The 14,991-nt window shown below is 44.9% G+C and overlaps 1 protein-coding gene across 2 annotated transcripts in view; it reads left to right on the forward strand.

The window, feature by feature from the left end:
* DUSP15 (dual specificity phosphatase 15) overlaps positions 1–14,423 on the forward strand; it is an 84,852-nt gene extending 70,429 nt beyond the window's left edge. For both annotated transcript variants that reach the window (XM_085619509.1, XM_085619510.1), the window contains one exon: positions 12,789–14,423. In XM_085619509.1, coding sequence (XP_085475635.1) covers positions 12,789–13,415 — 627 coding nt within the window. In that variant the 3' untranslated portion in view covers positions 13,416–14,423. The remainder of the gene's footprint in view (positions 1–12,788) is intronic.
* The last annotated feature ends 568 nt before the right edge of the window (positions 14,424–14,991 follow it).

The raw sequence follows: 14,991 nt of genomic DNA on the forward strand, positions 1-14,991 counted from the left end.
CTAGTAGCAGTGCAGCTTCAACCACGGGCAGTATTAGGGGAACAGATACATTTTTAGCTGCTTTTGAAAGGTCAGGTAATTAGGCTGGAGGCGAATACCAAGAGGCAGAAGATTCCACAGTTTAGCGGCATTGTACGAGAAGTGACACCCTCTGCTTCATGTTTTTCTTATTTTTTGGAACTACCGCCAATTGTTTATTATCTAACCTTAAAGACCTATTAGAGCGATAGGTTTGGATAATGGTGCTGATGATGGGTGGGCCTTTACCTGAGAGAACTTTGTGTGTAATACACAAAGCCTTGAACTGGATTCTCTCTTGAATGGGCAGCCAATGACGCAATGCAAGTGCAGGCTTAGCTGAAAGGCGCTTGGAAGTATTCATAAGCACACGTGCTGCACAGTTTTGCACTACCTGCAATTGTTTGGTGGTGGTGAGTGGGGCTCCCAGATATAAAGCTTTAGCATAGTCAAGGCGTGACAGAATCAATGCTTGGACCAGCAGTCTTCTAGCAGTGAAGGGAAGCAAGGGAAGGATCTTTCTTAACACTCTTAAAATCCCAAAGCAGCAGGCTGCAACCTTGCGTGCTTGCTCTTTAAAATCAAGATTGCGGTCCAGCCATACACCCAGACTGTTCGTTTGTTCTTTTGGGACAGGTGGTGCCCCCAGACAGCTAGGCCAGAATGAGCCTAGGCTCAACGCAGTCGAGTTACCTAAGAGCATCAGCTCAGTCTTAGCTCTATTAAGTTTTAGGCAAGAGTAGTCCATCCAACTCAACACCTTTTCAAGGCATAAAGCTAGACCTGAGCCTGAATCATCCTGTTGATTAAGCGACACCACCAACTGGGTATCATCAGCGCAGGTGATGATCTGAATGCCAAAAGGTGTTACTACATCTGCCAGGGAACTCATATAGACATTAAATAGATTGGGGCTGAGGGAAGATCCCTGGGGAACCCCACATCTAAGGGGCATTCACTTTGAGGTGAATTCCTCTTCAAAGACTACAAAAGATCTGTCCTCTAAAAAGGATTGTAGCCATTTTAACACTGTTCCTGCAACTCCTGCCTTCGGAGTCTTTGGATTAGCAGATGATGGTTCACCGTGTCGAAGGCTGCGCTGAAATCTAATAAAATAAGAACAGCGCAGCCATCTCCATCCAAAATGTTTCTTAATTCTTCCACCACTGTCAAGAATGCAGTTTCTGTGCCTTGCAGTGGTCTGAACCGGTCTGTGAGGGATGAAGATGATTATTACTTTCCAAAAAGGATGAGAGACTATGGTTTCCGTGCTTCTCAGCTAATTTACCAATTCCTGGTAATAGTGAGATAGGGTGATAGTTTGCCAACATGTCGGGATCCAGGTTGGTTTTTTTAGGCGTGCTCTAACCATTGCCTGTTTCCATTGGGGGGGCACTAATCCCTATGCCAACGAAGCATTTATCACATTTAAGATTACTGGGGATACAGTCTCAGAAATTAAGTTTAAAATGTTAGGGGGGCAACGTCTGATGGTGCTCCAGATTTAAGAGGACTAAGAAGCCCTTGAAGGGAGGTCAAACTCAATGATGCGTTGCACCAGTCTGATCTGTGCCAGTTTGTACCCTGCGCAAGTCTGTACCCATGATACTTCACATCTATGCTGTAGCGCAATGTGTTGTACCAGTCTTCGCTACGCTAGTCAGTACCTGTGATACTTCAGAAAGGGTTCCCAGCTGTCTTCAATGGCTGACTGAGACACGTATGGTCAATATGCCACCTGTGACATAAGCACGTGGGATTTTTGTGGGTATGATGTATGTGTATATTTTTCGATGAGTTAAAGGGCATATGGTCGGTTAGGCAATTAATTCCTCTTACCATAATTCAGGCTTTATGAAATGCGTTTCATTATTGTGATGTATTGAAATCTTACATTCTTGTTTGTGATTTATATCCCATACGGTTCCTCTATATAGAGCCCTTACAGATTCTTTCTAATTAGTGCCAAGAAGCCACATCAGCTTTGAGCACTACTCTTTACACTACTCCTCCCGACAAAAAACACAAAATATATGTTTATAGCTTCGTTTGGGGTGAGGGCAGGTGTCCTGCCACAGATTCCCCTTCTAACAAAAAAAGCTTTTTTTCCTAACGCCCCATAGCATCACTTAAGGGCATTGGTGAAGCCATTAGATCCCTCCCCCCTTCTTTTTCTTTCACTCCTCCTCAGTTTTGACCTCTCGTCCTACCTTTTATCTCTTCATGATCTACTCCTGCCTTTACGTGCTCTCCCTCCATCTCACTGCTTCTCTAGGTATCCTGTTCTCCATTTGCTTGTTCTATTTCATCTTCTTTCCCTCCTACTCCCCCTTCTTGTCATCCTTTTTGTCTTTGTCCACCCTTCTCCACATCTTTTACTTTGCCATCTCACTTCTCCTTTTTCTCTCTTCACCACTGTCTCATCTCTTAATTCCCCACCTTGTACTCAGTAAAGGAAACCCCTTAACCCCTGATTCCACTCACTGAGGCCTGTAGCCTTGTGTGGCAGAGAAGCAACGAGGTGAGATGTAGTAATGTCATTACAAACCACTTTCTTTTTTTCTGTAATTTGCAAGTTTGTCACAAAGTCAGTTGTTGTGGCAGGGGGGTAGAGTACTAAAAAACAGGTAGCTGGATGTTACTTAGGTGATGGGGCTTAACACTGTTTTTGGTCATAATTGGGAAACTCTCTAAAAATAGGGATGCAAGCCGGCCATTTTGGCGTCTCTGGATGCGACAATGGCGTTTGACACTCTAGAATGGCCGTATCTTTGGGCGGCACTCGCGAAATTTGGTTTTGGCCCTGGGTTTATCGGTTGGGTGAAGTTGTTGTATGATGAACCATTGGCTCAGGTGGTAGTGAATGGCAGAGTGTCGACACCCTTTGTGTTGGGAAGAGGCACGCGGCAGGGTTGTCCGTTGTCGCCTCTTCTCTTCGCACTCGCCTTGGAGCCTCTGGCTGCCTGGCTCCGATGGGAGCCCTCATTGCGGGGCATTCAGTGGACGCCTGAATTTGAGGACCGCATCTCTCTTTACGCGGATGACATTCTCCTGTACCTCACATCTCCCCGGCAGTCATTACTTGTATTAGTCGATGTTCTAAACTCATTTGGTCGTAACTCCGGCTTGGTCATTAACTGGACTAAGTCATGCGTCTACGTTCTCTCGGGTGATGCTCCTCTCCTCCCGCGTGGCTGCCCTATCCAGATTTCGCAATCGGGGTTTAAATATTTGGGAGTCTTCATAACATTAGACCCTGTGGCCCGTTATAAGCAGAACTTGCTCCCCCCACTTCAGCGACTAAAGGCCGACGTTTTGGGTTGGCGACGGATTCCGCTTTCGCCGCTCGGACGTGCGGCGTTGTTTAAAATGATGTCACTACCACGATTCCTGTATGCACTACAAAACACGCTTGACGTTATACCGGCCCGCTATTTCCGTGAGGTGGAGAGTTTGCAGAGGCAATTGTTCTGGGACGGGCGATCGCGAATCGCTCTCACAAAATTGACACTCCCTTGGTATGATGGGGGTATTGCACTCCCCGATATCAAGCGATATTATTGGGCGTCCCAACTGGCGGCGGTGAATCACGGGATGTACGGACCGGCCCTGAACCCGGCGTTTGCGATGGATAAAATGTTATTGCCTGGTGGGGATTACAATAGGGCACTTTATTCGAAGTCTCCTGGTGTGCAGTTGACAGGCCCAACAAAGATAGCAGTACGTGTGTGGCATGCTGCGAATGCTGCGATGGGATGGAAGGACCGCCTGACTCGAGCGACCCCGCTGTATGCTTCAGAAAGGCTGGGCTGTTTGTGGAAAACAAATGGATTTGAGAAATGGGATATGATTGGCATGTGTAAGGTGAGTGATTTTTGGGTGAAAGGGAAGTTTAAAACGTTTGACATGCTGAAAGTGGAATATAAGCTGAACGATAGGGAGTACTTCCGGTATGCTCAGGTTGTGTTCGGTTTTTCCTGATGCTACTGCTATCCCGGAATATTCCCCATTGGAGGACAGGGTGCTAGATGGCTACGTGCCTGACAGCACAATCTCCTTGATTTATAAAAAGCTTATCAACGACCGGGCGGACCTGTTGACCCACCTGAGGGAGGTCTGGGTAGCTGACGGTTTGGTATTAGACGATGAGGACTGGGTATCGGCGGTGGCCTCCCCGAGGGAGGTGGCAATTCCGGCTCGCCTTCGGCTCGTGCAATTGAAGATACTCCATAGAGTGTATATCACTGGACCCCGCCTGATGCGCATGGGTCTCTCCGTGGATGGTCTGTGTAAGCGAGGCTATGGTTTGCTGGGTACTTTCCTTCACGTCATATGGGAATGTCCTGAGGTGGCTCGCTTTTGGAGTCGGGTGCATGCGGTAATGGAAGAGGTCACACACGTCGCTCTGTTACCAGAAGCTAGAAGGTGTCTGCTGAACGTGTGGGAGCCAAATGATTATGGTGTCGCGCAGACGCAGTGGGCGACTGGGGATTATGGTGGCTAAACGCGACATCGCGCAGTTATGGGGTTCTCAGAGGTCACCCACGATCTCGGTATGGAAGGAGAATATGGACTGGTGCATGTTTAGAGAAAAGACGGTGTATGTGGCGAGAGGCAAGCCCAGGAAATGGTCTAAGGTGTGGGGTCCGTGGAATTCTTATCGCGGAGACATCTGCGCCCCTCCTCTTGCGATAGTATTGGATGTTCCTTTGTCCCCCTAGCTGAACATTCCTCACTTGCTATGTCATGAGTATGTTACAGTTTGACTTTTTCTCCACTCCCGGGGCCCCCCCCCCTCCTCTGTCGCAGACCATTCATGATTACTAGATGATGGGGACTTTCCTACCCCGGGGAGCGCGTCCTGATACGTATAATTCTTATTGCCTTGTTCGTGTGAAATGTTTATAAGTTTTAAATTAAAAATTGAAACTGTTTTTATACTGGTATTCAGATACAACTGCTGCCTTCCCTTAGAGTGCGGACGGACTAACGGGATCTTTTGATTGACATGTCTGTATAACGATGAACTAACTCGTCTCGTACTACTTGGCGGCCGGCCCAGGTGGTTGTAGGCCCATGTCTGTAACTCTTTGAAGTCAAATAAAGGTTTCTTTAAAAAAAAATAAAAAATAGGGATGCACCCTTTGTTGATCCACTTTTCAGTGATGAGCTTGGGGTGTGTGTGTGTGTGTGTGTGTGTGAGTGTAAGTGAGGAGACTCGAACAGTACATTTCTGCAAACTAAAGTAGGCCCTAGGCAGCCTTTGCAGCGACTGGTAGTGGGTTGAGTTCAGCCGGGGTGCGTTTTCAGTTTCTGCCTGAAGGACCAGTAATTTGCATCCTAGCACTTCTAAAGAGAGTGAATCCCAGGTCTGAGTCCCTGTTTATACGTTTTGGAAATGTGGGATATAGCATTTTCACCTCCCACTATTTCATCTGTACACAACGTTTCTAATTCTGGGTGTTCATTTGATGACATAGTGTATTATTCTTGGTGTTGTAGTCTTGGTTTGACTAATTGTATAGATGCATCTGCTAGCTATAATATGTAGCACAGCCCCGACTGGAATTGTGGAGTTATGACAACAAGGTTTAAGGCGCAAACCCTAATTTCTTATTAAATTACTGAGTTAGTCGCAATATGGGTTGTTTGAGCTGCAGGATATCTAAATAATAACCTGTTGATTTGCAGAGCACTACTTTAATTCTAGGCAGTTGATTTTATGATGTTTTGGCATAGCAACCTGGAGTTGGAGGGAGTTGGCATACTTGACATGGGAATTTATAGTCTTTCCCCACTAGTACAGATTCTTATTCGGGGGGGGGGGGGGGTGCAAGGCTCCCAGTCATCTTCCCATGCCATTTTTTAAGCATGGGTAGTTTAAGTGTTGCACCAAGAATCACAGGGTATTGCACTGAGACAGGCAATCAAACATGGATCCCCAGTTCAAGAGTCAGCAGCCCTGACCATAAGGCCACATCCTATGCCTGCCACTCTACACTCTCTCTGCATTCACCATCTCGTCCATGTGTAGGAAGCAAGGAGTATTTGTGAGAGGGGCAGATTGCGAGCCATGGGAGTCAGATTTCATTCCGCCAGACTACAACATAGTTTAAAGACATTAGCTAAGCCAACAGCTCTGGCTAAACACTTATAAGGTTCCAAAGGCGAGACCTATTGACTATTCCAATGCTTGTTTGTCTTATCTCTATCTGCCCTTGCTCCAGAACTATGGTGATTGCCCTCTTTCTGCTTGGGTCTTGTAGAATACTTCAAGGTAGTTTATGACCCTTTCTTTGTAGAATTTTAAATAATCTTTTCTGTGAATAATCATAATGGCTTAAGTCTGTTCTACAAACAACTTTAGCTATGTTATAGGCTCGTGTAATTAGAATAAATAAATAAATATGTTGCTAGACCTGTCAGCCTTAGTGTGGTTTTCCCACACAGATGTTTTACCCGCTCTCCTCTAGATTTGCTACATTTATTTTTGTTGGCGTTAGGATTCTGTGCACTTTACCACTAACCAGTGCTAAAGTGCTCACTCCCCTAAACATGGGAAAATTGGCTTACACCCAAATGATAAATGGCACATTTTATGTATTATTCAGGGTTTTAAGTGGAATGAAAAACTGGGGTCTATAAAAGGGGCGTGGCTGATCTAATTAAGTGTGTGGCTAAAAACACATAAGCGAAATATCTTCGCTTAACATAGTGTGCCGCCTGACTGGTATTTTGCTGCTACTGTCATTCCATTCAGGTATATAATACAACAGGTAACATTACACCTACAACAAGCTAGGACTATTCGCTTTGTCAATTTGTGTTAGTTGCTTAAGACAAATAAGCAACAACTATGGCTTTGTTTGTATGTAATATTGAAAATGCTTCCGTTCTGAAACGGTGAGTCTGTGATAGTACTATAGTGTCTCTCTTTGACTTTACAGTGAAGGTTTGGTACTGCTGCAGAGTTAATATATATTTTTTTCACTCTGATGGTGAGGGCAAAAATGGAGAGCCGATACGGACCCATCTTAGCTCCTTTTTTTAGAACTGCCGGTGCTGAGCCGGCCCACTTAAAGCCCTGGTATTATAATTTACTAGTAAATTGGTATACCATATACCCAAGGTCAGTCAATTAAATGCTACTAGTGAGCCTGCAGCACTTATTGTGCCATCCACTTAAGTATCCCCCCAAAACATGTCTCAGGCCTGCCATTACAGCCTGTGGGCAGTTTTGAACTACCAATTCGACCTGGCAAAATAAACCCCTTCCTACTCCCTTTTTAATATATCTGCCACCCCTAAAGGAGGCCCTAAACAGCACATAGAGCAGGGTGCATTGTGTTTAAATAGTTGAACATGTACTTCTAAGTTGTATAGATCCTAGCAGTGAAAAACTCCCACATTTATTTTTCACAACTGTGAGGCCTACCTACCCCATAGAATAACATAGGATTACCTTATTACATTTAGTAAGTGATAAGGTTTGTTTGGGAGCAGGTAGAAATGTAATATTTGGTGTCTAGGGAATTGTAATTTTAAATCCTCTGTAATGGCAAAGTCAGATTTTAAGTCACAATTCTGTAAATGCCACTTTTAGGAAGTTTAAATTTTCTTCTCCTAACCATTTAGTGCCTGCACCTTGTATCCTGAGTCACACATCTAGGTATGATCGGCAGTTGGCTTTTGTGTATTCCTTCCAGCCAGCCACACAATAGGGAAATTGGGTGTTGGCAGGATTGGCCATCTTAGCAGGATAGAGGGTGGAGTTGTGCCCAGCCCCACTTATGCTTCAAAGCAGCTGCCTCAGCATGCACGCAAATAACTTTACACTAGCCTTTTGTGAACACAGACACAGTGGAGTCTGGGCAAGGAGGCAGGAAATTCCAGACCCATTTGTGAGGGGAAATTTCCAGAAGTTTCATCTACGTTAAAGCTGACATTGGGTATAAAAATGGCACTCTCAGACCCACACTTCAGTTAACTTCTGGACCTTTTAGAGGCCTGCCCTGCTGCCTGTGGCCTTCTGTTTAGTTCAGAGAACTGTCCTGCTCCACCAAGAGGACTGCTCTGTTTTCTGAAACATGCCTTGTTCATTCAGAAGACTGCCCTGCTGCTTGAGACATGCTTTTCTGTTTGAACCCAGGACTACCAGAGTGACTTCAAGGGCTAGTTGACTGTCCTTCTGATTAAAGCCACAGGGACGGGACAAAAAAGGCTCCAACCATCTTAAATTCGCACCTGGACCCAGGCTGAGTGAGTCCTGACCCTCCAAGTGGTGCGCCTCCAGCCCTGGACCCTTGGAAGTGGTGCTAAAGGGGCCCAGGTAGCCCAAATCTAAAACTTGGGACTTTGAAAATGTTCTGCCAAAAAGTGCTGTGAGAACTGCGAGGAGACCAGGATTTACCAACTCGACGGTCCGCCCAAGGTGCATTACCGGTAGGCCTGACTTTGCGGTAGCTCCCACTATGTTCTTCTCCACAGCAGCAAATCCTGTTCAGCAGAACCTATTCAAAAGGGTTTCCTGCCTCTTCGAGTACTCATCAGTTACAGCCTGCAGCTTGTCCTGCTGGAGATTTTTTACCCAAACAAGAGATAAGTTTGCATGTAGAAATCTTCACTGGAACTTTGTCCAGCAGCTCCCTGGCGACGCCCCCTCCTCCTCAGACACCACTGGCTGCCTTGCCTCTCTGAACTTTACCTTCTCAGACATTTTTTCTCAAAATGTATTTCAAGGCTGAAGGTAAGTTGAGACCTGGCCCAATCCACCTTGTGTTTCCAAATCATGCACCATAACTTTCGACTTTGGCCTAGCCTTGCATGACTAGATTTTGTGATTTGAGGTTTAAGGTGCTAGATTTTACTAAAAACATAAAAAATTCATAATTCCGGTACCACTGATTGGATTTTTGTCATTATGGTGTCAAATAACGTATTCAATTTTACTCTATTTTTCTAAATTGGTGTGGGATTTTTCTTGTATGTGTTTTGTTTTCACTTAAAAACTGCTCAAGTGCTGCATACATATTTTACACATTGCCTCTAAGATAAGCCTGCCTACTTTTGTGCCAAGCTAACAGAGGGTTAAGCACAGGTTAATTTAGTGACATTTGTGGTTCACCCTCACAGGGATTGTGGCTGTTGCTTGAGAAGGTCTCACCCCTCCCTCAACCAACACAACAATATAAAAATATAATAGCTATTTGGGGTCTGTATGCCATATCAAATACACAATATTTCAGCCCATTTCAGCTATTGTCTCTTCTGCAGTTTGAGTGGTGGCATTTTGCCAGAATACATATACATATGCTGCTTAAAAACAACATTAGTGCCAGGTCTGGGTAGCCAATACTTTACTTTGCCGCTTTTCCATTTCAATTCCTATATTATTTTTAGCCATATTAGTGTGTTTAAACTATGTACTGAAGTTACAGTATTTAAAAGCCAATAGTACCTGTTTTTGCACCAATAAGAATCACATTTTGCTGTGCTGTGCTGTGCTGTGCATTAAAACTGAAAAAGGCTCTATGCCTGTTATAAGTATACCAGCCTGTCAGGATACACCCTGGGCAAAAGGAGAGGAAACTCCTCATAGTCAATGCCCCAAATCATCTCTTCAACTAACTGAGGAATCCCACCTACTCGTATAGTCTCCTTTCTTCCCATCGAGTCAATTTCTACAACAGCCACAGGATAAGGCTTGCTGTCTCCATGGACACAGGTTATCACAACAGTTTCCACAGGCTGCCACTGGTGAGGTTTCACTTTTTCATGACTGATCACAGAATGACGACAGCCTGAGTCGATCAGAACTTTCGTAAGGGCTTGATTGACCTGTATAAACATGTGGTATCTATCTGGACTAGCCCCATCCAATAAAATCCAACCTCGGGAATATCCAACTTCCATAGGCTCAGGTATTGATGCCTTCAGAGGGCAAGGTCCGGGCAATATGGCTCCACTTTGCAAATTGATAACGTTGTGGTCCTTGGCCTACATCTCTATTAAAGGGACGGGATTGTGGTCTAACCTCTGGTGATGGTCTAGGACGTTGGTGACTAAAACCTCCAACGTAAAGAATCATGGGTCGGCATCCGTGATTGAGATATCTTAACATCAAGGGGCCGTGATTGAGACACCCTAAAATCAAGAGCCCTGTGATAGGCACATGCCAAGTCTGTAGCACTACTCACTGTGACTTTCGGATGCTGTTTAATGCAAGCAAGATTGGGGTTCGGGAGAGCATTTAGATATTGTTCCAAAAATATTTTATCGAGGACTTCTTCCATTGTTAAGGAAGTTAGCTACAATTGACGATTACCCAAATCGTGGACTCGATAGAACAGAGCTCTGGGATTGTCCTGGGAGTGCCACTTTTCCCTCCGGAATTCTGACCGATAGTTCTCACTATCATAACGCAGACGTTCCAAGATTAACCTTTCATCTCATGATACAGTGTTATATCAGCAGAATTTGCGTCTTTATTAGGCCGTTTGCAACTCCCCTGATAGAAGGAGTGCAATATACTGTCTCCAGCGCTTAGGAAGCCAGATTGCCATTCTAGCCACTTTCCCAAAGTTGGGAAAACAGAAATCTGAATATTCACTAATGGTGTCGGCCAACTTGTGTATCGCAGTATCCTGTACTGTCTGATTATTAGCCATCACGCCTGCCTGGGCTTGAAGGGCTTCTTGTAAATTCTTTCCCGGTCCTTTTGTGCAGCAGTAGCCTGTCCCTCTACAACTAGTTGTAGGTGATGCTGACCCTCAGCAGTTGCTTAATCACATTGTCCAATGTAACTGGGTGGGCCATCTTCTTGTCCTGTAAGAGATACTTATCACCCTCCTGACACCACTGTTACAGGACAAGAGGTACAAAGCCAGACCAATTAGCTGTAGTATGCCGTTATTTGCCACATGTCTATGATAGTCAGAATAGGTAAGTATAAACACAGTCCATTCCACACAGTCTCTTGTCTTATAGGCTTCCTCCTTAGGACTTTCTACGGTCTTCTCCCTCACTGGCAAAATGGCACCCTCGGGAAAACAGAAGCCCAAGGCCATTAGCATCTAATTAACTCTATCATCATGAGCCCATCACCGTTACACATCTCAGTGTATATCTCAAAGCATATCTGTATCAATGTGACACTTCGTACATCTTCTGTATCACTTATCAGTATCTTAAGAAACAAAAGGAAAGATCCCTCAACCGCTTGCCATCCACTCCAAGTGTAAGGACACGCAAGTAAAAGTTCCCCAATAGATTTCTTCCAAGAGGTCCCTGTCGAGTACCACAAAAGGGCACTCCCAACCCCACCAAGTAAGCGTGTACAGCAAGCCAGTATCTAAGGGTGAGTGGGCTTGTTCTCACTACTTGCCTAAAGCCATGACCCCTTGATGGAGTCACGGATGCCTCGTCTGACTCGTCTTCCCTCTGGTGTGCTTGAACAATGCTGGTTGGGTACCGTCCGGCCACACTCGCAACACCATTGCTTCTCCAGGTCTGGTCTACACTTAGCGCCGCTCTCATCTGCACTCCGCGTCCTCCACCTCTTCTCTACTCCTCTGGCCATCAGTCTCTTGCTTTAACACCGCCGGCCTTCCTTCAACGTTGCACATGCCAGTCACTTCAGCCTCCGACCTATCAGAAGTCTGGTGCACAGAAAGGAGCAGATCCCGCACAACTAGAATGCTAGTCAGTGCGTCCATAGTGCCTCTGGAGTCCCCGCCATCAGTCCGCACGTGAGAAACGCCACACCATCACTCCAGTATGCCAAGACCAGATCTATTCGGTTTGCCAATGCTTGTTTTATATAGTGCTTTAAGCTACATTACTGCCATTTCTAAGCACTGTAACAAATGTTTTTATTATCAAATATGTGTGCTTGGAATTTTAGATTGATTGAGATTCTAACTTGCGACCTACAGATTACATAAACCATGTCTCAGTAGCAGAGCATTAAATTAGTGCTCCAGCCTACATTATGTGTTAGACCTGACAGTCCAACTCTCCCGTCTGCCACTGCCCTCAGCAAATGGCACTTTCTAAAGGCACATGAAAGCTGCAAAATGTTTTTCACATTTTTAGTGGGAGATATGTCGTAGAAATGTGTGGGCAAAATCTGAAAGTATGTTGAAACTGTAAATATTCATAAAATGTATCAGCTGTCATTCAATGCGCTCAGTAGTCCAAACCACAAACATTGTGTTAATCTCATGATTACTAATTTGCACGGGTGCGGATGTAGGATTTGTTATAAATTACCAAGGTTTCTACCAATATATGGACATGATTTAGCATGATATGAGGTGATAGAAATGTGTGTGAGCATCTCTTGAAAGGGACAGCTTGATAGTGGATAGAGATCTGTCGGGCTGGGGTGATTACAAAATAAACCTGCTGCTAACTACAACTGACTGCTATCTTTATGTGGTCATTCAGCTACCTTTATAACACTTTCCAAGATTACTTCCTGAAATACTGTGTGTGTTAAAGGTTTCCAGTCCTTGTAAAAAAGTCTGTCTACGCACAGGCTTTTAATGGTGCATAATGTGCAAGTTGCATGGACAAATGGCTTCACGTTTGTGTAATTCCACATTTTAAAAACATTTTGCCTCCACTGACAATATATTTTTTACCTCAATATGACTATGTTCATGTCCTGAAATGTACTTTTAACCAATGGGTATTGACATATCTGAGTCATACTCTCATTCCCTCAAGAGGTTCCCTATCACAGCCTTGTGTTTGTCTTTCCTTTACAGGTTGCCAGACACCTCAGGGAGCGATATGGAGAAAACCCTTTTGATGATAAAAAGCACATAATGGCTCTGTTGCTGCCAAAAGAGACGCAGAGCACAGAAGGGACAGGCACAGCCCTGCAAGAAGAAGTGCATGAGCCCAGTCCCAATGAAGCTGCAGGAAGCAAGCTGCATGGACATGAAATCACAGTAGAAAGGGAAAGTGACTTCCAGGAGTCAGAGCTCAGATCTCAGGGTGTAGCAGGTACAAGAACTGACCAGCAGGAACCTGAAGATGCAGAAGGAACAGTTAACAACATGCAGGAACCACGACAGACAGCTGGAGGTAGAACAAACACCAGTCTGCAGGAACTGCTGCATGGAAGAGATCAGTCAACGGGAAAAAGTGTGGAGGGCGCGAAACAGCTAGCAGGAACAGGAGGTCTCCTGCAGGGCCCGGTGTGTAGATGTGAGGAGGGTGCAGGAAGTCACCCACAGACACCTGTGCGAAGAGCAGTGGACATGGAAGGACAGGTGCACAGAAGCAGTCAAACACCGCAGGAGCCCCTGCAGGGAGGTCATAGAAATAGTCACTCCACTGTGTTACGGATGAAGCAGGGCTGCTTCTGCATCCCCAGCTGCTTAAAGTGATGCTGACATGGGCGCCATTTGTACGATGTGAAGCATGATGGGAAAAAGGCTCCATGTTGTGGCCCAGGGGACTGCACACCCAAGACATAATAAAGCACCAAGATGGAAGGCTTTACCATAGAGAGTGGAATCCATACACACGCCCGCATGGTTTAACCATAGAGAGGGCTGTCGGTGGACAGATCTGCAAGGTTTAACCATAGAGAGTGATAGGTGCACAGTGGAAGTATGTGTTTTATCATGGAGGAAGGATTTATCTTCTGGTGACAGACTGATAATCTTTGATGGGAACAACAAATGGCTCACACCTGTTGGCCGTCTATACAGCAGTGTGGTCTCTATGGCTTTTTTGTACTGGTTCCCTTTAAGCAGGGGTGACTGTGGAAGTCCAGCTGCAGCAGAATGTCACCCTGGGCTGTGGAGAGCCCTGGGCAGCAGCCACCAGAGAGGGTCATAAACAAAATCCGACCATCATAGCCTTCCCATGATAACTGGAGAACTCAGGCTCCGAGCAGTGAAAGTCACAGTGGCTGATCCACAGAATGGCTCACTGCACACGTTTGGAATGGAGTTTTAAACATAATGCAGCCACCACATGTTTGTACGAAATGGGAGAACCATGTGATGTGGGAATCTATATTAAACAGTCTTGTGGTGTGCCTCTGCCTTGCCTTGCTTATTCTGATTAAAAGAAGGGGTGCTGCACAGCAGGCCAAGGGTACATTTTCACTTCAAGCTTCAGCCAGAAAATCAGGGCTATTCACCTCAATGTTACATTTCTGGCAGCTTTGATAGCTTTGTGATACAAATGACCCAGAAGTGGAGAATGCATCATCTGAACTCAAGACATCAAAGCAAGCCAAAGGCTCTGGGCCGGCCTCCCTTGGACATTTGCACAAGGTTAACACAGGACAAACTGGGGAAGAGACACTGGGCGGGCTTTTATCAACCAGAGGAGGTGTAGAAATGTGCTGTGTGTGGCTCAATAAACCTTTTTTTAACCTTTAATGTATTATTACATTGCAGGCAATACCACGTGACCTTGCAGTAACTATCAGCAGTTGTAGTTCTGCAGATAATGAGTTAAAGACTGTAGAATGTAAACTGAGAGACAAAATATAATAGAATCTCATATCTAATAACCTAAATAATCAATCAACTACTAAGTGGAAATACAAAATAATAATATTAGAATTGTGTTGTAACTAATAGAACCCCACCCAATACACACATAAAACAGTTGAAAATTAATAGCAATTTTCTAAACTAGATCAAGGTTATGGAACAAAGTTTTAAAATTTAAAGTTAGTTAAAAAGGCTAAGGGGACAACAGTGTTGGGGGTAGGGAACAAGTTACACAAGGGGACCTCTCACAACCAAACAGAGAAAGAAGGATCATGGTGTAGGCAGGAAATAAACTCATTTAAAACAATAGGTGGCTGAGATGGTCTGGGAGGACCCCCCAAATCAAATCAAGGGAAAGAAAGAAGTTAAGGGAGGGAAAAGATGCATCAGATGGAAAAAGGATACAAGAAGAGGAAAACTACAGTTCAGATGATAAAGCTAGAGAACAGCA

The sequence above is a fragment of the Triturus cristatus genome, chromosome 7, assembly GCF_964204655.1.
Source record: "Triturus cristatus chromosome 7, aTriCri1.1, whole genome shotgun sequence".
Lineage (NCBI taxonomy): Eukaryota > Metazoa > Chordata > Amphibia > Caudata > Salamandridae > Triturus > Triturus cristatus.